Source organism: Ranitomeya variabilis, chromosome 6, assembly GCF_051348905.1.
Source record: "Ranitomeya variabilis isolate aRanVar5 chromosome 6, aRanVar5.hap1, whole genome shotgun sequence".
Classification (NCBI taxonomy): Eukaryota; Metazoa; Chordata; class Amphibia; order Anura; family Dendrobatidae; genus Ranitomeya; species Ranitomeya variabilis.
This window is the reverse complement of record NC_135237.1, coordinates 455,075,674-455,102,195: the sequence shown is the minus strand read 5'-3', so window position 1 is coordinate 455,102,195 and position 26,522 is coordinate 455,075,674. Positions and strand designations below refer to the sequence as shown.

The 26,522-nt window shown below is 43.5% G+C and overlaps 1 protein-coding gene across 1 annotated transcript in view; it reads right to left on the bottom strand.

Annotated features, from left to right (window-relative positions):
• Window positions 1-26,522, bottom strand: part of RP1 (RP1 axonemal microtubule associated) — a 729,254-nt gene that overhangs the window by 341,696 nt on the left and 361,036 nt on the right. The window contains exons 30-31 of the mRNA XM_077271713.1: window positions 16,683-16,738; window positions 11,158-11,187 (exon numbers count right to left, since the gene is read on the bottom strand). Coding sequence (XP_077127828.1) covers window positions 11,158-11,187; window positions 16,683-16,738 — 86 coding nt within the window. The remainder of the gene's footprint in view (window positions 1-11,157; window positions 11,188-16,682; window positions 16,739-26,522) is intronic.

The following is a 26,522-nucleotide window of genomic DNA, read 5'->3' as shown; positions in this document are numbered from 1 at the left end:
GCATATATGAGAACTAGCTCTTGGAAGATGGAAACTATACTGACCATGAACTAAACCTGCCGCACAACTAGAAGTGGCCGGGTAGCATGCCTACGTTTTTTAACCCTAGATGCCCAGCGCCAGCCGGAGAACTACCTAATCCTAGCAGAGGAAAAGACAGTCCTGGCTCACCTCTAGAGAAATTTTCCCAAAAGGCAGACAGAGGCCCCCACATATATTGGCGGTGATTTTAGATGAAATGACAAACGTAGTATGAAAATAGGTTTAGCAAAATCGAGGTCCGCTTTCTAGATAGCAGGAAGACAGAAAGGACACTTTCATGGTCAGCAGAAAACCCTATCAAAACACCATCCAGAAATTCCTTTAAGACTCTAGCATTAACTCATAACACCAGAGTGGCAATTTCCGATCACAAGAGCTTTCCAGACACAGTAACGAAACAGCAGCTGTGAACAGGAACAAAATGCAAAAACACACAAGGACAAAAGTCCAACTTAGCTGGGAGTTGTCTAGTAGCAGGAACAAGCACAGAAGGCTTCTGAATACATTGATGACCGGCAAGAAACTGACAGAGGAGCAAGGTTATATAGCGACTCCCACATCCTGATAGGAGCAGGTGAACAGAGGGGATGATGCACACAAGTTCAATTCCACAAGTGGCCACCGGGGGAGCCCAGAATCCAATTTCACAACAGTACCCCCCCCTCAAGGAGGGGGCACCGAACCCTCACCAGAACCACCAGGGCGATCAGGATGAGCCCTATGATAGGCACGGACAAGATCGGAGGCATGAACATCAGAGGCAGTGACCCAAGAATTATCCTCCTGACCGTATCCCTTCCATTTGACCAGATACTGGAGTCTCCGTCTGGAAACACGAGAGTCTAAGATCTTTTCCACAACGTACTCCAACTCACCCTCAACCAACACCGGAGCAGGAGGCTCAACGGAAGGCACAACCGGTACCTCATACCTGCGCAACAATGACCGATGAAAAACATTATGAATCGAAAAGGATGCAGGGAGGTCCAAACGGAAGGACACAGGGTTAAGAATCTCCAATATCTTGTACGGGCCGATGAACCGAGGCTTAAACTTAGGAGAAGAAACCCTCATAGGGACAAAACGAGAAGACAACCACACCAAGTCCCCAACACAAAGCCGAGGACCAACACGACGACGGCGGTTGGCAAAAAGCTGAGTCTTCTCCTGGGACAACTTCAAATTGTCCACCACCTGCCCCCAAATCTGATGCAACCTCTCCACCACAGCATCCACTCCAGGACAATCCGAAGATTCCACTTGACCGGAGGAAAATCGAGGATGAAACCCCAAATTACAGAAAAACGGGGACACCAAGGTGGCAGAACTGGCCCGATTATTGAGGGCGAACTCCGCCAAAGGCAAAAAAGCAACCCAATCATCCTGATCCGCAGACACAAAACACCTCAAATATGTCTCCAAGGTCTGATTAGTCCGCTCGGTCTGGCCATTAGTCTGAGGATGGAAAGCAGACGAAAAAGACAAATCTATGCCCATCCTAGCACAGAATGCCCGCCAAAATCTAGACACGAATTGGGTCCCTCTGTCAGAAACGATATTCTCAGGAATACCATGCAAACGAACAACATTTTGAAAAAACAGAGGAACCAACTCGGAAGAAGAAGGCAACTTAGGCAAGGGAACCAGATGGACCATCTTAGAGAAACGGTCACACACCACCCAGATGACAGACATCTTCTGAGAAACAGGCAGATCCGAAATAAAATCCATCGAGATGTGCATCCAAGGCCTCTTCGGGATAGGCAAGGGCAACAACAATCCACTAGCCCGAGAACAACAAGGCTTGGCCCGAGCACAAACGTCACAAGACTGCACAAAGCCTCGCACATCTCGTGACAGGGAAGGCCACCAGAAGGACCTTGCCACCAAATCCCTGGTACCAAAGATTCCAGGATGACCTGCCAACGCAGAAGAATGAACCTCAGAGATGACTCTACTGGTCCAATCATCAGGAACAAACAGTCTACCAGGTGGGCAACGATCAGGTCTATCCGCCTGAAACTCCCGCAAGGCCCGCCGCAGGTCTGGAGAAACGGCAGACAATATCACTCCATCTTTAAGGATACCTGTGGGCTCAGAATTACCAGGGGAGTCAGGCTCAAAACTCCTAGAAAGGGCATCCGCCTTAACATTCTTAGAACCCGGTAGGTACGACACCACAAAATTAAACCGAGAGAAAAACAACGACCAGCGCGCCTGTCTAGGATTCAGGCGCCTGGCAGACTCAAGGTAAATTAAATTTTTGTGGTCAGTCAATACCACCACCTGATGTCTGGCCCCCTCAAGCCAGTGACGCCACTCCTCAAAAGCCCACTTCATGGCCAAAAGCTCCCGATTCCCAATATCATAATTCCGCTCGGCGGGCGAAAATTTACGGGAAAAAAAAGCACAAGGTCTCATCACGGAGCAGTCGGAACTTCTCTGCGACAACACCGCCCCAGCTCCGATTTCAGAAGCGTCGACCTCAACCTGAAAAGGAAGAGCAACATCAGGCTGACGCAACACTGGGGCGGAAGAAAAGCGGCGCTTGAGCTCCCGAAAGGCCTCCACAGCATCAGGGGACCAATCAGCAACATCAGCACCCTTCTTAGTCAAATCAGTCAATGGTTTTATAACATCAGAAAAACCAGCAATAAATCGACGATAAAAGTTAGCAAAGCCCAAAAATTTCTGAAGACTCTTAAGAGAAGAGGGTTGCGTCCAATCACCAATAGCCTGAACCTTGACAGGATCCATCTCGATGGAAGAGGGGGAAAAAATGTATCCCAAGAAAGAAATCTTTTGAACCCCAAAAACACACTTAGAACCCTTCACACACAAGGAATTAGACCGCAAAACCTGAAAAACCCTCCTGACCTGCTGGACATGAGAGTCCCAGTCATCCGAAAAAATCAGAATATCATCCAGATACACAATCATAAATTTATCCAAATAATCGCGGAAAATGTCATGCATTAAGGACTGGAAGACTGAAGGGGCATTTGAAAGACCAAAAGGCATCACCAAATACTCAAAATGGCCCTCGGGCGTATTAAATGCGGTTTTCCACTCATCCCCCTGCTTGATTCGCACCAAATTATACGCCCCACGGAGATCAATCTTAGAGAACCACTTGGCCCCCTTTATACGAGCAAACAAATCAGTAAGCAGTGGTAACGGATATTGATATTTAACCGTGATTTTATTCAAAAGTCGATAATCAATACACGGCCTCAAAGAGCCGTCTTTCTTAGACACAAAGAAAAAACCGGCTCCTAAGGGAGATGACGAAGGACGAATATGTCCCTTTTCCAAGGACTCCTTTATATATTCTCGCATAGCAGCGTGTTCAGGCACAGACAGATTAAATAAACGACCCTTAGGGTATTTACTACCCGGAATCAAGTCTATGGCACAATCGCACTCCCGGTGCGGAGGTAGTGAACCAACCTTGGGTTCTTCAAAAACGTCACGAAAGTCAGACAAGAATTCAGGAATCTCAGAGGGAATAGATGATGAAATGGAAACCAAAGGTACGTCCCCATGAGTTCCTTTACATCCCCAGCTTAACACAGACATAGCTCTCCAGTCGAGGACTGGGTTATGAGATTGCAGCCATGGCAATCCCAGCACCAAAACATCATGCAGATTATACAGCACCAGAAAGCGAATAACCTCCTGGTGATCCGGATTAATACGCATAGTCACTTGTGTCCAGTATTGTGGTTTATTACTAGCCAATGGGGTGGAGTCAATCCCTTTCAGAGGTATCGGAGCCTCCAGTGGCTCCAAATCATACCCACAGCGTTTGGCAAAGGACCAATCCATAAGACTCAAAGCAGCGCCAGAGTCGACATAGGCGTCCGCGGTAATAGATGACAAAGAACAAATCAGGGTCACAGATAGAATAAACTTAGACTGTAAAGTGCTAATTGAAACAGACTTGTCAGGCTTCTTAGTATGCTTAAAGCATGCTGATATAACATGAGTTGAATCACCACAATAGAAGCACAACCCATTTTTTCGTCTAAAATTCTTCCGCTCGCTTCTGGACAGAATTCTATCACATTGCATATTTTCTGGCGTTTTCTCAGTAGACACCGCCAAATGGTGCACAGGTTTGCGCTCCCGCAGACGCCTATCGATCTGAATAGCCATCGTCATGGACTCATTCAGACTCGCAGGCACAGGGAACCCCACCATAACATCCTTAATGGCATCAGAGAGACCTTCTCTGAAAATCGCCGCCAGGGCGCACTCATTCCACTGAGTAAGCACAGACCATTTGCGGAATTTTTGGCAGTATATTTCAGCTTCATCTTGCCCCTGAGACAAGGACATCAAGGCCTTTTCCGCCTGAAGCTCTAAGTGAGGTTCCTCATAAAGCAACCCCAAGGCCAGAAAAAACACATCCACATTGAGCAACGCAGGATCCCCTGGTGCCAATGCAAAAGCCCAGTCTTGAGGGTCGCCCCGGAGCAAGGAAATAACAATCCTGACCTGCTGTGCAGGGTCTCCGGCAGAGCGAGACTTCAGGGACAAAAACAATTTGCAATTATTTTTAAAATTTTGAAAGTGAGATCTATTCCCCGAGAAGAACTCAGGCAAAGGAATTCTAGGCTCAGACATAGGTGCATGAACAACAAAATCTTGCAAATTTTGTACTTTTGTGGCGAGATTATTCAAACCTGTAGCTACACTCTGAAGATCCATTTGAAACAGGTGAACACAGAGCCATTCAAGGATTAGAAGGAGAGAAATAGAGGAAGGCTGCAGTATAGGCAGACTAGCAAGTGATTCAATTAAGAGCACACTCAGAACTAGAGAAAAAAAAAAAAAAAAAATTGTAGCAGACTTCTTTTTTCTCTCCTTTCTCAGCCAGTAATTTAACCCTTTTTTATGGCCGGTCAAACTGTCATGATTCTCAATGGCGAGAGAACATAGCCCAGCATATATGAGAACTAGCTCTTGGAAGATGGAAACTATACTGACCATGAACTAAACCTGCCGCACAACTAGAAGTGGCCGGGTAGCATGCCTACGTTTTTTAACCCTAGATGCCCAGCGCCAGCCGGAGAACTACCTAATCCTAGCAGAGGAAAAGACAGTCCTGGCTCACCTCTAGAGAAATTTTCCCAAAAGGCAGACAGAGGCCCCCACATATATTGGCGGTGATTTTAGATGAAATGACAAACGTAGTATGAAAATAGGTTTAGCAAAATCGAGGTCCGCTTTCTAGATAGCAGGAAGACAGAAAGGACACTTTCATGGTCAGCAGAAAACCCTATCAAAACACCATCCAGAAATTCCTTTAAGACTCTAGCATTAACTCATAACACCAGAGTGGCAATTTCCGATCACAAGAGCTTTCCAGACACAGTAACGAAACAGCAGCTGTGAACAGGAACAAAATGCAAAAACACACAAGGACAAAAGTCCAACTTAGCTGGGAGTTGTCTAGTAGCAGGAACAAGCACAGAAGGCTTCTGAATACATTGATGACCGGCAAGAAACTGACAGAGGAGCAAGGTTATATAGCGACTCCCACATCCTGATAGGAGCAGGTGAACAGAGGGGATGATGCACACAAGTTCAATTCCACAAGTGGCCACCGGGGGAGCCCAGAATCCAATTTCACAACAGGAACCCCACCATGACATTCTTAATGGCTTCAGAAAGACCCTTTCTGAAATTTGGTAACAAAACCAGGCAACATATCAGATACAGGAGGGGGTGAGAGCACTGAATAGTGCAAGGCACCCCCCACTTTAGAAAGAAACCAACTCCATGAATGACATGCAGGAAAGGAGAAAACTAGGAGCAAATAGGTGTTCATATGATGCAAAATACTTTATTAAATAACACACAAGTTACATGCTTAGTAGCAAATAGACATAAAAACATATTAACAGCACATACAATGCCCAAGGATGTGAAAGAAAGAGGGAGACACCCCCGGTGTACGCTGTCAAAGGAGATCACCAAATGCTAATATACTGTGTATAGGAACTGCTGCTCTGTGTAAAAAGCTACCTATAATAGCATAAAGACGCCATGTGGCCTAAAGATTGGGAAGTAAACTAGCAGCACTTACCAAAAAGGATCTCTAATGCAGGGCACACCGGGTGGGATCCACAAAGAGCAACCCCCGACGCGCGTTTCGCCCGCTGAAAAGATGGCTTTCTCAAGGGGAGATAGAGCCGAGAGTACATAATGCCCCTTAAATACATCCGGTCCGTGCACAAATAGTGTATCATCCAATCGTTGTGAGCCAATGGTACCGGCTTGTATGGCGCCTGCGCGCGCCCCGCACCAAGCCCGGCGCCCCAAGCTGGCGTCACACACCGCGAGCGCACCTGGGAAGAATACCCAGAGCGCACGCGCGGGGTGCCGAGACGCCGCCGGGACGACGGACAAAGGAGAGGGGCACAGCGCAGGCGCGCAGCCGTGTACCTAAAAGAAATGGGTCAGTAGTAGCGGGATGTATGAGCGCATGCGCGCACCCCGGGCCAGGCCAGACGTCACAGCAGGCGTCATGCCAACGGGCGCGCCCGGAGGTGAAGAACCTCAGAGCGCACGCGCACAGCACATGGGACGCCGCTGCGACGAATGGCAGGACAGGGAATGCAGCGCATGCGCTCCACCGCGAAATACAAGCCCAGTATAGGCAAACACATGATGCGGCACCCAGGACATAAGAATAAATGAGATAAAAACAGTAAAAAACACACCAATGACCACAAATATACACTATGCCGAGTATGATGTATCATAAAGACAAAAACATTATGCATAAATAGATAAATGCTAAATACAAGAAACTCTGAACAGCTCAGCAAAACGGAATAAGACCAAATAGTCCATCAATTGTTAATTGAGACGATGGTGATACTGTGGTCAATGGTGGAAGACGATTGGATGAATTCGGATCATATGAGATGAAGGGCATCAGGACATCAGCCCTAATGTTGTGATAAGGAAATATACAAAAGGAAAAAAAGAAAAATATTAAAATACAATAAAAACAATAAACAATAGGATCCCAGATGGGTATCCACTCCGAGGGGAAGATGTTACAGCTAGAGGGTAAAGGGTGAACATACTGAAAACTATTAAAATATAATACAATATATGCAAAAGCAGAAAGAGAACACTGAGTCAAAGGGAAAATCATTAAGTATCCTAATGAAGAGGGGTATTGAAAGATATACTGGATGGTGCCGCCACAGGACACCCATATAGGTGTACTTAGAGAAAAGAGGAGAAACTAAGGTGTTCATTCAATCCCTTGGGTACCATTGTGTCAATACGAACAATCCAACCAGCTTCACGCTGGGCGAGCACTTTTTTGTAATTGCCCCCCCGTACTCCGAGATGAATACTCTCGATACCCCTGATCCGGAGAGTGCCCGCATCACAGCCATGAAATAGTTTAAAATGGCGCGGGATAGTCTTCAGCTCAGAGTCATCGTCTGTAGTTTTGGCAGCCTCTATGTCCCTGACATGTTCACGGACACGTACGCGCAACTCCCTGGACGTAAGACCGATGTAGATCAGGGAGCACCCACATGTGGCGTAATACACCACATTGGATGTACCACATGTGATGCGCTGCCTGATAGAGAATTCTTTTCTACCATCAGAAGATTTAAAAGTAGTAGCCCGTATGATGTTATTACATGCCATACAATGACCACACTGGTAAGACCCCAGCAATGGGCCTCTCGTGCTAAAAGGGTTCATTACGGATGGCACATAATGGCTGCGAACTAACAAATTACTCAGGTTGGGGGACCTTTTGGCCGTCATAAGTGGAAATTCGCCCAGGGTCTGAGCCAATATAGGCTCAGTCATCAGAACAGGCCAATGTTTTTTCAATATGCCTCTCATGTTGGACCATTCATGATTGTAAGTGGTGATGTACCTAATTTTACCTCCATCTGTCCTACTGCTACAATTATTAGGGCTCGTGTGCAGAAGATCCCTACGGGGCGTTCTTCTCGCTCTGTCAAAGCCCCGCCTAATACTCCTGCCACTATAGCCGCGGTCTCTGAAGCGCCCTTCAAGGTCAGCCGCCTGTGCAAAAAATCTGTCATCTGTGGAGCATATCCGCCTCACCCTTAAGAACTGTCCAACCGGGATGGCCCCAATGGTGGTAGGGTTGTGGGCGGAGTCAGCATGCAGCAAAGCATTAACTGCCGTGGACTTTCTGAAGATGTCAGTCTGGATCCGACGGGTATTGTCAATCTCCAGTCTGACGTCCAGAAAGTCAATGCGCTCCGAATCACAGTCATATGTCAATTTAATATTAAGAGAATTATCATTGAGCTGACCCATGAAATCCCCGAGCTGCCGCGCCGTACCCCCCCACAAGAAAAGAACATCGTCTATATATCTTAGCCAGCACAGCACATGGCCTGTAACTTGTGTGTTATTTAATAAAGTATTTTGCATCATATGAACACCTATTTGCTCCTAGTTTTCTCCTTTCCTGCCTTTCTGAAATTTGCAGCCAGGGCACACTCATTCCACTGAGTAAGCACCGACCATTTCCGAAATTTCTGGCAATACACCTCTGCTTCATCTTGCCCCTGAGAGAGGGCCAACAAAGCTTTTTCAGCCTGGTTCTCAAGATTAGGTTCCTCATAGAGCAATCCAAGGGCCAGAAAAAACGCATCCACACTGAGCAATGCAGGATCCCCTGGCGCCAATGCGAAGGCCCAATCTTGAGGGTCGCCGCGCAAGAAAGAAATAATAATCTTAACTTGCTGAACGGAATCACCAGAGGAATGAGGTTTCAAAGAAAGAAACAATTTACAATTGTTCTTAAAATTCAGGAACCTAGATCTATCTCCAGAAAACAACTCCGGAATAGGTATTCTAGGCTCTGACATAGGACTGTGAACAACAAAATCCTGAATACTTTGTACCCTTGCAGCAAGATAATCTACACTGGAGGCCAAACTCTGGATATCCATGTCAGCAGCTGAACTCAGAGCCACACCAAGATTAAGAGTAGGAGAGAAGCTAGACACACAGCAGCTAGACACACGGCAGCAAAAAAAAAAAAAAATCCTCAAGGCTTCTCTTCTCCTGCTTCTGCCATGCAATTAACACTTTACTGGCCGGCTGTACTGTTATGATCCTAGTGGCAAGGATCGCAAGTTTGACTAGCTAAGTAACTAAACCGACGACCAGCTCTGGGGAAGTGTTATCTGGATTGACCGCAACCTGATCCTATCCGCAAACAACCATAGGCAGCCGTGGAACGTTACCTGAAAATCCTAGACGTCTCTTCACGGCCTGAGAAACTACCTATTCCTAGAGGGAAAGTAAAGTCCTTACTTGCCTCAGAGAAATGACCCCAAAGATATAGAAAAGCCCCCCACAAATATTAACGGTGAGTTAAGGGGAAAGCACAAACGCAGAGATGAAATAGATTTAGCAAATGAGGCCCGCTAACACTAGATAGCAGAAAATAGGAAGGGAGCTGTGCGGTCAATAGAAAATCCTAAGCAAAATATCCACGCAGAGATTGCTCGAGCCCCCGCACCAACTAACGGTGCGGGGGAAGCAACTCCGTACCCCAGAGCTTACCAGCAGCAAGAACTACATATTAGCAAGCTGGACTAAACTCATCATACACTGAAATCATATTGCAGACTGATGAGCAAAAAATAATCAAACAGAAACTTAGCTTCTCCAGAAGAGACCGAAAACGAAGATAACCAGGGAAGATCAGAAAAGCACTGAATACATCGACAGCCGGAAACAAGTGGAGGTGAAGCAGAGCTAAATAGGAAACTCCCTAGTGCATAACGAGGCAGCTGATTCAGCCACAGATCCGCAGGATAACAAACAAAGCCACCAGGGGGAGCCCAAAAACAAAAGTCACACAATACCACGTGTGACCACAAGAGGGAGCCCGAAAACAGAGTTCACAACAGGATCCTGCGAAATGTGACGGCCTGTCTTTTGCAAAAAACGTTCAAGGGAACGTTTTTCTGTACGTTGTATCCAGTGTTTCTGACTGCGCATGCCCAGCAGGAAATCTCGCACTCACTCTCTTTCCTCCCCGGGACTACAGACGGAAATGTGAAAGGACAAACTTCCGTCGGTACGTCGCGCCGACGCTTTGTGATGGGCGACTACCGACCGAAATGTGAAAGTAGCCTTAAAAGAAGAAGTTACAGGTCCGTGAAAGCCAGAAATCTTGCATGTTTTTAGGTGACCAAATACTGGTTTTCTACCATAATATGCACAATAAATCTTGCCAAATCAGACAAGGTGATTTTCTGGATTTTTCTCAATTTTGACTCTCATAGTTGTGGTCTACCTATGATGTCAATTACAGGCCTCTCTCATCTTTTTAAGTGGCAGAACTCGCACAATTGGTGGCTGACTAAATACTTTCTTCCCCCACCGTATGTTTATGTGGACAGAAAAATAAAAAAATATGGCTCTGGGAAAAAGGGGAGGAAAAATAAAAAACGCAAAAAAATGGAAACTGGCCACGTCGTGAAGGGGTTAAACAAATGCATTTTTGTAATATGCGTGTGATTTTCTCATACTGTAATCTAGGAGAAGTCTGTCACATAGGTTCCTTTTTTAATATTTCCAAAGCATGTGCAATTTGAAAAAAGAAAAAAAAATGTTGGTAAACATGACAAGAAAAATGTAAAATAAATAAATAAATAAATGAGTAAATGGAGCGCACAGGACCATACAAATTATACAAAATGCCGACTTTCACATTTTATGTCAGCATGTGCTTCTTCTTTAGGGGCTCCTCTCATGCCCAGTGATGCTGACGTTAAATTTCTACAATCCTTGTGACTATACATGGGAGTACTTGCCGGTTGTGAGTAATTGCTCCTGAACTAATAATAATCATAACTATTGTGGCGATATGTCTTCTTCAAGCGGAAGCCTTCACCTTCATACTTAAATTCTTGGCTTTTCCAGGACATATTCTTGCTTATGTTTTCCCCAACATTTTATAATCCTACTTTGCATTGATCATTGATTTGTATCCTTTATTCTCTACTTCAGTTTGACTTTACACATGCTAATTCCTTCTGTCTAAGTATCATATCTGGGTGCTATATTTCTTACCTTCAATTTCTTCTACTGGATTATCTCTTCCTGCAAGCAAAATGGATGAAGTTAATCATCAGTTAGTTCTCCAAATAAATAAGAAGATAATGAGCTGAGAATTCCCAACACTTTACATTATCATTAGAGCTGAATCATCAAGCCACTATCACTTTGGAGCTTTCAATAAAACATCAATTTGTCCTCCTGTAGTTTAGCAATGGCTGTGAAACACTAATCAGGGGATTTGTATTTTTCTCCGATTTTATTTCACATTTGCATCACGTTGCCTCAACTAATGTGTTCAAATGCTCATTCTCAGTCCATCCATGGATGCATGTGGAAGTGTTCATCAATGATTGAACTAACTTATGTTATTATCACACAACGGCTTGATTCCTTTTTCTTTGCCCACTTCCCAAAATATTCAATTTAAGAAAATAATTTAAAAAACAGATTTACAGTAGATTACCGTAGCTATCAGTAGCTATAGAGAGTGTGCAGCTAGTAATCATATCTGAGCCTTGAGCCCAAGTCTGTCCAAAAGGCACATAGGGAGATGCCAATATTATATATGGCACATGACACGCGTGGAGACATGTTACACAGTGGGATCCAGGATGAGCTAGCTCTCTGATTCAGATTAGAACTGGAGTATATAGTGAAGATGTATTGTTAAAAGGTGACATATGGCATAACTGTTTACAATATGTAGCAGCAGATATAGCATGACTGTTCTCATTCACCTGAATAAGTGGCACACTATGATGATAGAATAGGTACACGACCCTATCAATGAAACGCGCAGCAGCTGTCAAGTTCATAGTTGCGACCGACATCTGTTGATGCAACAGTCTCTATTTTATATGATAACTCTCTATTGTAGGTGCCCGGGATTATAATCCATTCATCCTTCCTCCACCACTTACAGGCCACTTGAATGTCATCTCAGCGGCCTATGTAATCATACAGAATTGAGCCTTTGCCAGTTTAAGGGCTGTCTCTCATGAGCCTATACCATGGCCCAGTGCTATCCTATATTTTATCAGATAGAACTCAATTATATACAATGGGTGTGATTTGGCATGAGAGAGAAATCACAGTATGCTGCAATTGGCTCCGGAATTCGGATCACGCACACCCATACAGGTCAATGGGTGCTTGTGAAACATTGGACTGCACTTGGATCTCATCCGAGTGTATTCCAATATATGCGGACAGAGACAATGGAGAAGATGAATAAATTAAGTTCTCCGTTTTTTCCTCACCTGTAATAATAATAATAATAATGATTTTTATTTTATAGCGCCAACATATTCCGCAGCACTTTACAATTTTAGAAGGGACTTGTACAAACAATAAAGACCCAGAATAAACATAACTCAGATGCCAAGAGGAGTAAGGGCCCTGCTGCTCACAAGCTTACAGTATATGAAGAAATAGGTGAGATACGAAAGGTAAATGATAAAATGTGCTTATATTGTGCAATACAGCCGTAATATACTAAATAGGGTATGCACATAACGCTGCGTGAACCGGTCACCAGCCAGTATGTGTATAATATAGTCCCAAAGGGATATTAGGTGCATGGAAGGGGTGTGAATAGATGCTATGAGGGTCCGGATTTTGTAGAAAATTTTGTATGGGCAAAACGTAATAGTACACCGATGTCGGACACCCTTCCTTTGATGTGGGCTCCGGCAGAGAGACATTTTTCTGGTTCATGTCAGCTGTTTTGAACAGCTGACATGTGCCCTCAACAGCTGTGGCTGTTAACCCGTTAAATGCTACTGTCAAACTCTGACAGCGGCATTTAACACGCGCTTCTGGCAAGCTCCAGAAATCCCATCCATCGGCGCCCGGGTCTCTCTCTCTGTGGAGGGGTAATGGACCTGCTGCGATTAAAACACCTGTGGGTAAGAGGCGGAGTTTGGATGTGATGGTCAGTTCTTTGAAATCTGTATTCATTAGCCTTCTGACTGAGCACTCCGCCTCTTAGCCACAGGTGTTTTAATCGCAGCAGGTCCATTACCCCTCCACAGAGAGAGAAATTTAGTCTAAGAAGAGGTTTCACAGGTACCCATTCAGATGAAGACGTTTATTCTCAGCGAGGAAAGGAAAGTTTAGGACCTGTTATACGAGAGATGCCTTAATGTGGCTACCAGGTACACATGAATTCGCCAATTTATGCGCTAAACGCTTTAATTTTTTCATATTTCTAGTGCAGTAATGCAGTTCAATTTTCATGTTTCATGTTTGCATGTTTTAGCGCCGCAGTGTGCTGCCTTATTTATTTGATGGCGTTCATAGCAAGTCATCATTTCTGCCACATACAGGCGATCACAAAAAAAAGGAGACTCTACAGGTCTCAGAAAATGCCGCTATTTTTTTTTTTTTACCAAAGTTAGGATTTTTTTTAACCACTTAAATAAAAAAGAACATGTTTGGTGTCTATGAACTCGTAATGACCTGGAAAATCATAATAGCAGGTCAGTTTTAGCATTTAGTAAACATGGTAAAAAAAACAAAAAAAAACAAAAAACAACTGTGGAATTGCACTTTTTTTTGCAATTTCTCCGCACTTGGAATTTCTTTCCCATTTTCCAGTACATAATATGTTAAAACCAATGGTGTCGTTAAAGAGTAAAACTTGTCCCACAAAAACCAAGCCCTCGTATGGCTATTTTGAGAGAAAAAAAAGCTATGGCTCTGGGAAGAAAGGGAGCAAAAAATGAAAACGCAAAAACGGAAATACCTCTGGTCATGAAGGGGTTAAAGAGAGTCTGTTAGTAGGATCACCTCTCTATGGGTATGTAGGTCATAGAAAGTTGAATAAAATGATACTTTGATATCTGTGACCTGATGTCTTATTCCTGAGAAATCCACATTTTTTTAACCCCTTCACGCCGCACACCATATTTTGTTTTTGCGTTTTCGTTTTTCGCTCCCCTCCTTCCCAGAGCCATAACTTTTTAATTTTTCTGTCAATATGGTCATGTGAGGGCTTATTTTTTGCGGGACGAGTTATACTTTTGAATGACACCATTGGTTTTACCATGTCTTGTACTATACTATCCAAAGAAAGCCACAGTCATAAGTCCGAGTAAATGCAAAATAAACAAATTTTATTAATCACAAACAGGTGAAAAATGACAGATAAGAACAATCCCCGTGCCACCCATAGCACGTACAAAACAGGGCAGGGGTAGGTGCCTCTAGTATAAAACAATACATACAAAGAAGGACCATACACAGTTCATAGTAGTGGGCTAGTTCATATGTCTGCGTATTAATGTATGCTAGAGGTGAATGTATGCAGCAAGAACAAACCCACAAAGGTATACATACCGACCAACTGTAGAGACGTAGAGTCTGTAGGCAAACGCGCATTTCGGCGAATGCCTTTCTCAAGGGGTATGTCTTGTACTAGAAAACGGGAAAAAAATTCCAAGTGTGGTGAAATTGCAAAAAAGTGCAATCCCACACTTGTTTTTTGTTTGGCTTTTTTGCTAGGTTCACTAAATGCTAAAACTGACCTGATATTATTATTCTCCAGGTCATTGCGAGTTCATAGACACCTAACATATCTAGGTTATTTTTTATCTAAGCGGTGAAAAAAATTCAAAAATTTGCTAAAAAAAAAAAAGCGCAATTTTCCGATACCCGTAGCGTCTCCATTTTTCGTGATCTGGAGTCGGGTGAGGGCTTATTTTTTGCATGCCGAGCTGACATTTTTAATGATACCACTTTTGCGCAGATACGTTCTTTTGATCGCCCGTTATTGCATTTTAATGCAATGTCACGGCGACCAAAAAAACGTAATTCTGGCGTTTCAAATTTTTTTTTAGCGACACTATTTAGCGATCAGGTTAATGCTTTTTTTTATAGATTGGGCGATTCTAAATGCGGCGATACCAAATATGTGTAGGTTTGATTTTTTTTTTTTTTATTGCTTTATTTTGGATGGGGCGAAAGGGGGGTGATTTAAAACTTTTATATTTTTTTTTTATTCTTTTCATATTTTTAAAAACATTTTTTTTTTACTTTTGCCATGCTTCAATAGCCTCCATGGGAGGCTAGAAGCTGGCACAACTCGATTGGCTCAGCTACATAGCAGCGATCATCAGATCGCTGCTATGTAGCTGAATTGCAGGCTTGCTATGAGCGCCGACCACAGGGTGGCGCTCACAGTAGGCCAACATCAGTAACCATAGAGGTCTCAAGGACCTCTATGGTTACCATCCTGACGCATCGCTGACCCCCGATCATGTGACGGAGGTCGGCGATGCGCTCATTTCCGGCCGCGCGGCCGGCAGCGGTAGTTAAATGCTGCTGTCAGCGTTTGACAGCGGCATTTAACAGGTAAATAGCGGCGGGTGAATTGCGATTTCACCGGCCGCTATTGCGCGCACATGTCAGCTGTACAAAACAGACGTGTTGCGACTTTGATGTCTCCCTACATCAAAGGGGGAGACACGACATGCGCCGTACTAGTACGGTGCATGTCGTGAAGGGGTTAATATGTAAATAAGCTTTTAAGATCTACACATATTTAGTATCACCGCATTCAAAAAGTCCGATCTATCAAAGGCTAATATGGCCCGTCCATAGATTGCCTTTAAAATCTGCCTCCAGATACCTTAAATGAAAGGTGGCGTTATCATTGTGAGACATGTAGATCAAGAAAGCTGACTGTCAGTCATTACATGTCTCACACTGGTAATTCCCACTTTCATTTAAAATAAGCTTTGGAGGCAGATTCTAAGGGTGATCCATGTATGGTTCATAGGTTTTAATAGCTTATTTACATATTGAGAAAAACGTGGATTTCTTTAGTATAAGGGTATGTTTCCATGGGCAGAAACTGGATGTGCTTTTGACGAAGCACATGTCTCTCCGTCCAAAGTGCTGGCGGCTTTTGAACACCGCATCCTATACATTGGACGGTGATATTTATCTTGCGGAGACGGAGCACCTCCGTAAGATAAATAGACATGCTGCGGTCTGGAAAGGAACGCTGCATGTCCATTTACATGCTGCGATTTCATGCGTATATCGTCTGAGACTCGCCAATGCAAGCCTATGAGTGTGAGGAAAAATCAGACAGTGTGATTTGCGACAAATGTGCACACATTTTCCTCATTTCAGCCCATTGAGCCATAAAATTCAATGGGGAAAAGCAGTGAGAAATGTAAAGCCATACGCTTGTCATACAGATACATAGGTGGGAGAAAATCGCATCATCGCATTGCAAACACATTACACACGGATGACCATACGGCGAACACTTGTGTGACTCTCGCAGGGAGACTCTGACCAATATTCCATACATTTAGTGTGATGTCGGCCTATGACTGAAAGCCAGTGCCTGCCGGAAAGAAGAAAGTTAATTTCCTCCCAGCAGCGGGACTCTCAGAGCCAGCCCTGGGCAGTATCAGAATGCTATTAACCTGCAGATTAACCCCCTATCTGCAGGTCAGTCTCATTTTTTTACAAGACAGGTTCCCTTTAAGCACAACCAGGAAATACAACAATAACCCACTTACCTGCGGCAAAGAGTTCCATTTCTGTGCTCCCATCTTCCTGCTTTTCATCAAGCCATCTAATTAAGAGTCAAATAAATAAATAAATGACTCAAACATCATCCAAATGTAAAAAGTTATTAAAAGTATTACTGGCAAAAAGTGAGTCTATACCAAGTAATCGTTTATTTCTTCCAAGCAGGCAATAAGCACTATTGATTTCAATGGCATTTATTGAAAGCTTTGTAGAAAGCACTAATTATTTGCTACATTTCACCCAATTTGCAGATTAACCATGTCCTTTCATAGTACTTTAATAATCTTACCAGAGCCAACAGCGCTCAACATGATAGAATAACAATGCTATTTCAGAGTCTTGTGCAGAAACACATTTTCAATTTCTGTTCCACCCACTCAGAAAGTGAGCAGCCTGGTAAATGGTTTGGGGGCTCTTGCAATAGTAGGAAAATGCAGTACTCGACTTTAATTATAGCTACCTATATTTTCTACTTTCTTCCATTTTATAGGGTCTGATGTCTTACTGAGACATTGCTTGCATCTTCAAATATTTTTATATACTATACAAAGGTCTAGCAAGCTACAGTTCTAGATTTCAATGTGGCTGAGGAAATCAATGTTTTTTCTATCCTCTGTTTCACATAGATTTTTTTCCTTAAAGCAGCACTCCTGCGTATGTATGTACTGTAATGTCAGTGTGTTAATATACTCAGGCATGGACTGGCCCACATGAGAACAGGTGAATCACCTGGTGGGCCCCTGTGCAGGAGAATGCCGCTTAGGCCTGTCCCACATGTCCAGATAATTCCGGTACCGAAAAAATCGGTAGCTGAGTTATCCGTGTCCGTGAGCTCACGTGGCACATCAGTGTGGCACAAGTGCGACAGCCATGTGCCGCCCGTGTGCCGACTGGGTACCACACGGACCGTGCAGGAGACAGCGCTACAGTAAGCGCTGTCCCCTGCTTTGGGTGCTGAAGCCGCCATTCATTTCTTCTCTCCAGCAGCGTTCGCTGGAGAGAAGAAATGAAAAATCATTGTATTTTGGGGTTTTTTGCGGTAGAAATAAAGATCTTTCTATCCATAGGGGTGGAGCAGCATATTCATGACTGTAATGGGCAGCACCACGTGACCGCTCATACAGGAGAAGCTGCGGCACGGAGAGGACGCTTCGAGGGAGCCGGGTGAGTATTTTCCAGCGGGCGGGCGCACAGGGGGTGGGAGGGGGGCTGGGAAACAAAGATCTTTATTTCTACCACAAAAAAACCAAAATACAATGATTTTTCATTTCTTCTCTCCAGCGAACGCTGCTGGAGAGAAGAAATGAATGGGGGCTTCAGCACCACGCTGGGGGGACAGCGCTTACTGTAGCGCTGTCTCCTGCACGGCACACGGACTACACACGGACAGCATCCATGTGCGGTACGTGTTTTACACGGACCCATTGACTTTAATGGGTCCGTGTGATCCGTGCACTCCCGCGAACACTGACATGTTTCCGTGTTTTGCACACGGACACACGGTCCGCGAAAACACGCTGACATGTGCAGAGACACATTGATTTTAATCTGTCTACCTGTGTCAGTGTCTGCGGTACGTGAGAAAACTGACACCTCATGTACCGGAATCACTGACGTGTGAAACCAGCCTTACATACATGAGCAGTAGTTGGCCCAATGCATTTGAGTCTCTATATACAGACAAAGTAGGCATCTCATCATTTATTCAACAAATTACCTAATTTATTAATAGGGTTGACTGTGACTTTTGGATTGCTACTTCCAACAGGTGGCGCTATAGAGTTCATGTCCTCTTTTTCTCTGAAGAGGCAATTTGCATACTAGTTTATTAATATATAGAAGCACACGTAATTAGTGAAAAAGGGCAATGTTATATTTGCATGTAGCTGAACAGCAGACAACTGGCTACAAATAAGTCATCCCCCACTGCTCTGTCTGCAACGAAAGAGATAAAAATGATCAACTCCACCTCTTGGCAAAGTCCTGCCCCTTGGCTATGTCCAAAATATAAGAGATCGAGATAACATGAAAATGATCTCCGCTGTTCTTTTATTATTATTATAGACTATACAGAGCATACAAAAAAATCCTGTAGACAGGCAAACACTCTCAGCAAGCTATAAACATCTTCTATTTATTTTAAAGGGGTTGTCCACTACTAGGACAGCCCTTTCTCAATTAAAGTGTTTGCCCCCTTTAAAATAAAAATAACTATTCTCACCTCCAGTGCCATCACTGTTCCAGCGGTGTCAGAAATCGTGTTCATGGGGCTCACGTGACGTTGTTATGTCACGTAAGCCCTGCACCCAATTAGCGCTGGCATCACTGTCCCCACATTTGGAACTATAAGTAATCAAGAGGAAGTGAGCGCCCATGGCTTACTTTTCTTTTAAGTGAAGTTCAATATTTGACTGAAATGACAACGAATTCAGAAAATGCAAAATATCGGGTCCTTGTTAGTGATGAGTGAACATCCTCGTTGATACACTGATATCACTTGAGCATTTGGGTGCTCGGATGTGCCCTGCGCTCTTCAAGCATTGGCTGGTGCTTGGATTGAATGCTCGAATCTCCGTCCCGCATGTTTGGCACCTGTTACACAGCCAATAAACATGCGGAGATTGCCTGTCAGTCACTCTAATGCCATAGCCATCTTGGTAGTGGCATTACTGTGAATGGCTGGCTCCATGCTCGGCTCTCTAAAGTCATTACACAGTTCAGAGACAGTTCTTAATGGAGGGAGAGAGTAGTTGTCCAGGCCTGTGTGCACAGTTTTAGGAATCAGAGTCCTCTAGTCGTAATACTTTGCTGAACAATCATACTAAAAGTCCTTCATAGGGTAATCTTGTGCTTTGCTGTTTCTATGCGATCCATTCTGCATTTAGCCTAGGGACAGCTGGAGCAGAGAGAGTGGCTGAATACCGGCTCTAGGCAAGGCTTAGGGCTATGTAGTCTGTTGCTAAATATATAGCTGCTGCAGGTAACCACATTTTTTTTGTGAAAAAATTGACTGCATTGTCATCCACACAGTTTAACAATGCTTTGTATGAAATTACAGTGGTTTGAAATATTTAAAAATAGCTTGGCCTGCTACAGGTGACCACATTTTTTTGGTTCCAAAAACTGACTATTGTCATGCTTACAGTTTAATCTGCTTTGTGTAAAATTCCGGTGGTTTAAAATTTTGAAAATCTGCTTGGACTGCTACAGTTGACCACATTTGTTTTGGCTCCAAAAACTGACTACTGTCAACCATCTAATCTAGCCTGCTTTGTGTAAAATTACAGTGGCTTAATATTATTAAAAAACGCTTGGCCTACTATAGATGACCACATTTTTTTATGCCAAAAATTGACTATTGCCATCCATACAGTTTAACACGCTTTGTGTGAACTTACGGTGGTTTGAAATTTAAAAAAAAAAAATCGCTTGGACTGCTAGAGGTGACCAAATATTTTTTTTTTATTAAAAAATTTAGCTTCAATTATCAATGAAACTTTGTTTTCAGAGACCTAGCAATTACAAAATGTATAAGGCGTGCGTTAAGGGATGGGGAAGTGGAAGAGTGGATGATGGTGCACACAGATGGTGATGATGTGGGCCAAGTGCAACTGCACATGTTGATGGAGCACAAGCAACACGCCTATCCATGACACATAACATCTTGTCCCACTTTGCAAGGAGGCATGGGAAACCACTCCTGAAGCTACACCAGTGCAAACAGGTGTTTGGTTGAATAGCAGATAATGCTTCCAGCATGCTTGCCAGCAACACCCAGTCTTCCACATGGTCCAGCCTCACCACCCAAGAGTCTGGATAACTTAATCCTCACCCTGATCCTTTTTCCTCCTACCATGTTGAGTCCAAGGTGACCAGTGACCCACACTTGGACACTCTGAGGAGCTCTTTACATCATCATTTCTTGATTGTGACCTCTCACCCTGCATGCTCCAAGAGGGACAGAAGGACATGCTGTTTAGTGATTCATAAAACTTAGAACAGCCATGGTCATAAGAAGATGACAGTGGGGTACAGCTAATTTTGACTAAGGAGGTAGATGATGATGACACACAGTTGCTGATAAGTTAGGTTGTTGTTAAGTCACCAAGTTAGGAGGACCAGGGTGCGGCGGTGGAAAACGAGGTGGTGGATGGCGAAGTTGTTGACCCAACCTGGGAAGCTCGCGTGAAGCTGCAGTAAGGCCTGCAGTGCTGAGGAGGACAGATTGGCAGTACCAAGAAAGGCAGGAAGAGGCAGTGGGAAAACCAGAGAAAAAAGTCGAGCAACTGTTCTGAGACAAAAAAATGGCAATTTGCAACCCGTGCCATTCCAAAATCAGCAGGGCCTGACCATTAAGAACCTAACAACCACCAGCATTATCAGGCATGTGTAATCTAAGCACCCAACATGTCACTCTCCGCAAGTAGAAACGTTACTCCTTGGATCCCGGTCAGACGCCTCTCACACAGCCAAAGCAGATCTCACACTGTGCACTGGCGAGGGGCAGTACCCCGAATCACATTTGTCTGCAAATTGAGATTCTTGTTTTGGCTTTTATCCTAAGTCATGTGAGAAGTCTCGTTAAAGGGATGACATTGACTTTTAGGATTGTAACTTTCTGTAGGTGGCACTAGAGTTCTAGCCCTCTTCCTCTCTGAAGAGACAATTTGCATATTTCCCAGAATTGCAGATTAAAAGTCTACTCATCTCGGCATGCTTAACATGTCACTCTCTGCAAGGAGAAACGTTACCCCTTGCATCCTAGGGTACTGAAAGAGTTAGCATAGGAAATTGCAGAACCACTAGCAATAATCTTTGAAGAATCCTTGAAAACAGGAGAAGTCCCAGATGATTGGAGAAGGTCAAATGTTGTCCCAATCTTTAAAAAAGGAAAGAAGACAGAACCAAGAAATTACAGGCCAGTGAGCCTTACTTCTATACCAGGAAAGATATTTGAACAAATTATTAAACAACATGTATGTAAGTACTTGGATAACAATACCAGATAAACCAGAGCAAGCATGGGTTTGTAGCAAACAAGTCATGCCAGACTAATCTAATTTCCTTCTATGATGGAATCACTGACTGGGTGGATCAGGGAAATGCATTTGATAAACTATCTCATACTATCCTTATTGAAAAAATGACCAACTGTAGGATTGACAAGGCTAGGGTTAGATGGCTTTATAACTGGCTCAGTGATCGTTCTCAAAGAGTGGTAATAAATGGATGCACATCCAATTGGAAAAGTGTTTCAAGTGGGGTACCACAAGGCTCTGTTCTGGCCCCAGTTGTTGTTCAACATTTTTATAAATAATCTAGATAAGGGATCTGAAGATAAACCAATCAAATTTGCAGACAATGCAAAGGTAGGAGGGATAGCTAACACTATAGAAGACAGAGAAAGGTTTCAGAAGGATCTAGAAAAGCTTGAACAATGGGCAGTGACTAATAGAATGGTATTTAACAAGGAGAAATGCAAGATTCTACTTCTGGGCAAGAAAAACGAAAATTACATCTATAGAATGCGAGGAACAAAACTAAGCATCAGCATGTGTGAAAAAGACTTTGGTATACTAATAGATCACAGACTGCACATGAATCAACCGTGTGATGCAGGAGCAAAAAAGGCAAACACAGATGACCCATAGAGGACAATGAAGGTACCATATGTTTAAAAAGGTACAAATTTATTAGAATTTCAAAATCAATTATTAAATATATACAACATTAACATTGATAGTTCTAAAGATTATACATTGAGCATCATGACCTAAGAAAAGGGGGGGAGAAGGCTGGCTGTGTATCAAAAATAACCGATGGGGTCAAACCATCCAGGTATACATCACTCTTGTTGGAATATTTCATCAACCTACCAAGTAGATAGTAATACTAGCATCTCTCACAACATGATAGTATACCCAATCAGGGTTGAGCCATAATACTTATGTCTACTTATAGCACACTGGTATTGCTTGTTGCGCCATATAGTGTGTTACTTCATCTGCCATACAGATTTAGCATGATGGTACAAATGTATCAGTGGCATATACTTATTATAGGAGTAATACCCGCCAAGCAATAATCCTATATGTAGGCTATAAAGTATCCCAAGTACTGATGAAATACTTGCAGTCATGGTATGAACCTGGATGGTGGTCCTGGAGTGCAGTTCTAGGATGTATTAAGAAAAGCATAAAGTCTAGCTCATGTGAAGTACCGTATATAATCGAGTATAAGCCAACCCGAGTATAAGCCGAGGCACCTAATTTTGCCATGGAAAACTGGGTAAGCTTATTGACTCGAGTATAAGCCATGTATGTATTGTCCCCTCATTCCTATCCCGGTATGCGTGGTTTCCCCCCATCCTGTCCTGCTCTGTGGGGCTCCCCCTGTTGTATGCATGGCTCCCCGTCCCATCCTTGTATGCATGGCTCTGCTCCCCAATCCCATCCTTGTATGCATGGCTCGGCTCCCCGGTCCCAACCTTATGTGCATGGCTCAGCTCCCCCAGTCCCATTCTTGTATGCTCGGCTCCCCCGGTCCCAGCCTTGTATGCATCGCTCGACTCCCCCGGTCCCATCCTTGTATGCTCGGCTCTCACGGTCCCATCATTGTATGCTTGGCTCCCCCAGTCCCATCCTTGTATGCATGGCCCCCCCATCCTCCCCCATCATACTCACCCTCCTCGCTCCGACGCTGAATGTCCCTGCATCTCCATTGCTCCGGCACAGCAGTTCTTCCTGTGCTGAGTGGTCACAAGGTACCGCTCATTAAGGTCATGAATATGCACTCCATGCCTATGGGAGTGGAGTCGCATCCATATTCATGACCTTATTGAGCGGTACCACCTGAGCACTGAGCACAGGAACAGGAAAGAGCTGCTGGCACTGGGTCAGAGATGCAGGGTCGAAGATGCAGCAAGTGAGTATTGATGTCTTCTGGAAGCCAGCGTTTTCAGCTGTCATTGTGCTACAGCCGCTGGCTCCCCGCTCCCCCTCCCCCTGTGCTTTCTGGACCATGACTCGTGTGTAAGCCGAGGGGGGGCGTTTTTAGCACAAAAAGATGTGCTGGAAATCTCAGCTTATACACAAGTATATACGGTAATTATCCCCCTCTTTTCCTCTGTGTTCAGGCCTCATCTGGAATACTGTGTCCAGTTCTGGGCACCACATTTAAAAAAAGACATTTAAAAACTGGAGCAAATTTAGAGAAGACCTTCCAGGATGATAAGCGAACTACAAAATATGTCCTACAAGGAACAGTTAAAGGATCTGGGAATGTTTAGCTAGCAAAAAAGATGGCTAAGAGGAGACTTGATAGCTGTCTACTAATATCTGAAGGAATGTGTCAGTGCAGAGGGTTCATCCTTATTTTCATTTGCACAAAAAACAATGGAATGAAACTGAAAGGGAAAAGATACAGATTAAATATTAGAAAAAAACTTTGAGAGTAAGGGTGATCAATGAGTGGAACAGGCTGCCATGAGAGGTGGGGAGTTCTCCTTCAATGGAAGTCTTCAAACAGAGGCTCGACAGACATCTGTCTGACATGGTTTAGTGAATCCTGCATTGAGCAGGGGGTTGAACACGATGCAAGATGCAGTGGATACTAGTTTTTGTCCACTTTAGTCACAACTTTCCTGGTAACAGGAGAATGCTAGAATCTGGACACCAGGAATTTAATATTACCCTTTTTTGTGCCCTAGACCATAAGTAGCTCCTTCTAAACACCAGTGAGGTACAAAATAACATCTTTTTTCCCAAAACCACCAGGTCTGCTGACCTTCTTCAATACCAGAGATGCATACTAATTCCTGGTCTGCTCTTGATTGCCTGCAATTTACCATACGTTGTTTGGCACCATATAGTAATATTTGACACTGTTTTGGATTTCCCAATTTAAAAAGGGAAGTGCCCAGGTCTGTAAGTTTCCTATTCACTTGCTACAAAATCTTAGAGAGAAAATTGCATGGCAGATGTTCAGATGGTTAGCAGATCTCTGTTCTTTGATGGGAATCCCAAGTGGGGTATATTTTTAAAGAAGTTGTCCACTACTTGGACAACTCCTTGTCATAACCCATGCTTATACTCACCTCTTGTGCTGGCATCATTCCTGCTGTGTCGGCACTCACCCTCCCCGGGACTCTCATGCGATTGTTGTGACATGTGACCCCTGTGCCCAATTAGTGCTGGCATCATTGTCCCAGCCTTTGGAAAAATCGAATATGAAGAGGACGTCATGTTCAATTTGTCTGAAGGCGTTGACAGTAACTCCAGCGCTGATTGGGCCCCTAGGTCACATGTCACAACAACTGCACGAGACCCTTGGGGAGAGTGGGTGCCAACAACCCGGGAACAGTGCTGGCACTGAAGGTGAGTATAGGCTCTTTTATTTTATTGGGGCCAAGCTTGGGGTATGAGAAGGGTTTGTCCCGGTAGTGGACAACCCCTTTAAATAGTGTTCATATGCCATAAAAATATTTACAGATGCTGTTCTGATCCGATGTTTCACATTTCAAAACAAACTAGACTTATCCACATAACAAAACCTGAAGAAGGAAAAAGTATCAGCAATCGTTCAACTGAAAAGAATGTGGATTTATTGGCATGTTACAGGCTCTTTAAGTCCCCATTTAAGCGTTTTGTTTAGAAAATGCTTTGAATAAGGAGCTGAAACTTTGTAAAACATGGGTGAATAAACCCACATTCTTTTCTCTTGATTAATTGAAGTGCTGCTTCATCCTTGTGGTTTTGTTTAATAAAAGGATGGAACACGTTGCATTATTAACCAAACTACTAATCCTTTATCAAAGTCTAAATTCTCAAAAGGAAATCTCATGGAAGGCATGAAACAACCTACAGAATCATATGACTGAGAAACTTTTTAAAAGGGGACAACCCCTTTAAATCTATCACGTTGACAGTGCTGCAGTCAATCACAAAGCTCAGCACCTTGTGCCATCTACATCAGAATAGCTGTTGAGCTCAGCGTTGTCCTGCAACACTGTCGACGTGATGTCACCACTACAGCCAAACAACAGAAGCTAGAGAAGAAGTGGAGACAGTGCTTTACTCAGGTAGGGTAAGTAAGGCTTGGTTTGCTTTTACAGATAATTGAAGATATGGTATATGAAAACATTTGCTGAAAGAGGACAATCCTTTTAAGACATGAAACGGAAAAGATAATCGCTATATCATTTACAACCAGTGTAAGAAATGTCTGGTCTTACAGGGTGTTTCGTCAAGAACTAGTAAGTAGCTCTAAAATATGGATTTTACGGATACTCATGACATTCCTTCAAGGACTTCTAAATCCTTTGAACCATGGATTTCAAGGTGACCTTAATGGACCACCATGGATTAGAAATGCTAAATGCAATACATTTATCCTATTATTGACAAAAGTATTTAGACTAAAGATCTAAGCCTAGAGGGTTACAGTCCTAAGGATAACCATTTGGGGGATTGCATTTTATCAGCATCACAAAATATGTGTTGCTAGAGTAGCTAAATTCATTTTAATATGTATTTTCCTGCTATACTAAGGAAAGAAAAAAAAGATAATCAGGAATTGTGAAGATCGTTCAGCACTTTTTTCCTAGAAATACATGTCTGCATGTTGTACTATATAACTTCATGTTTTCATTCCTGATCAATCATGGTCCCTCAACTTCCTTGAGGCAAAAAATGATGCAATTCTCTGTCCTAGAATTAAAGTCTTCAGTTAGTGGTGAATAAATTCCTTCCGACAAGAAGATTTACATTGAACGCCACTGACTTCATTAGGTTTACATCTCTTGTGATGCATCTTACAAAAACTGACAG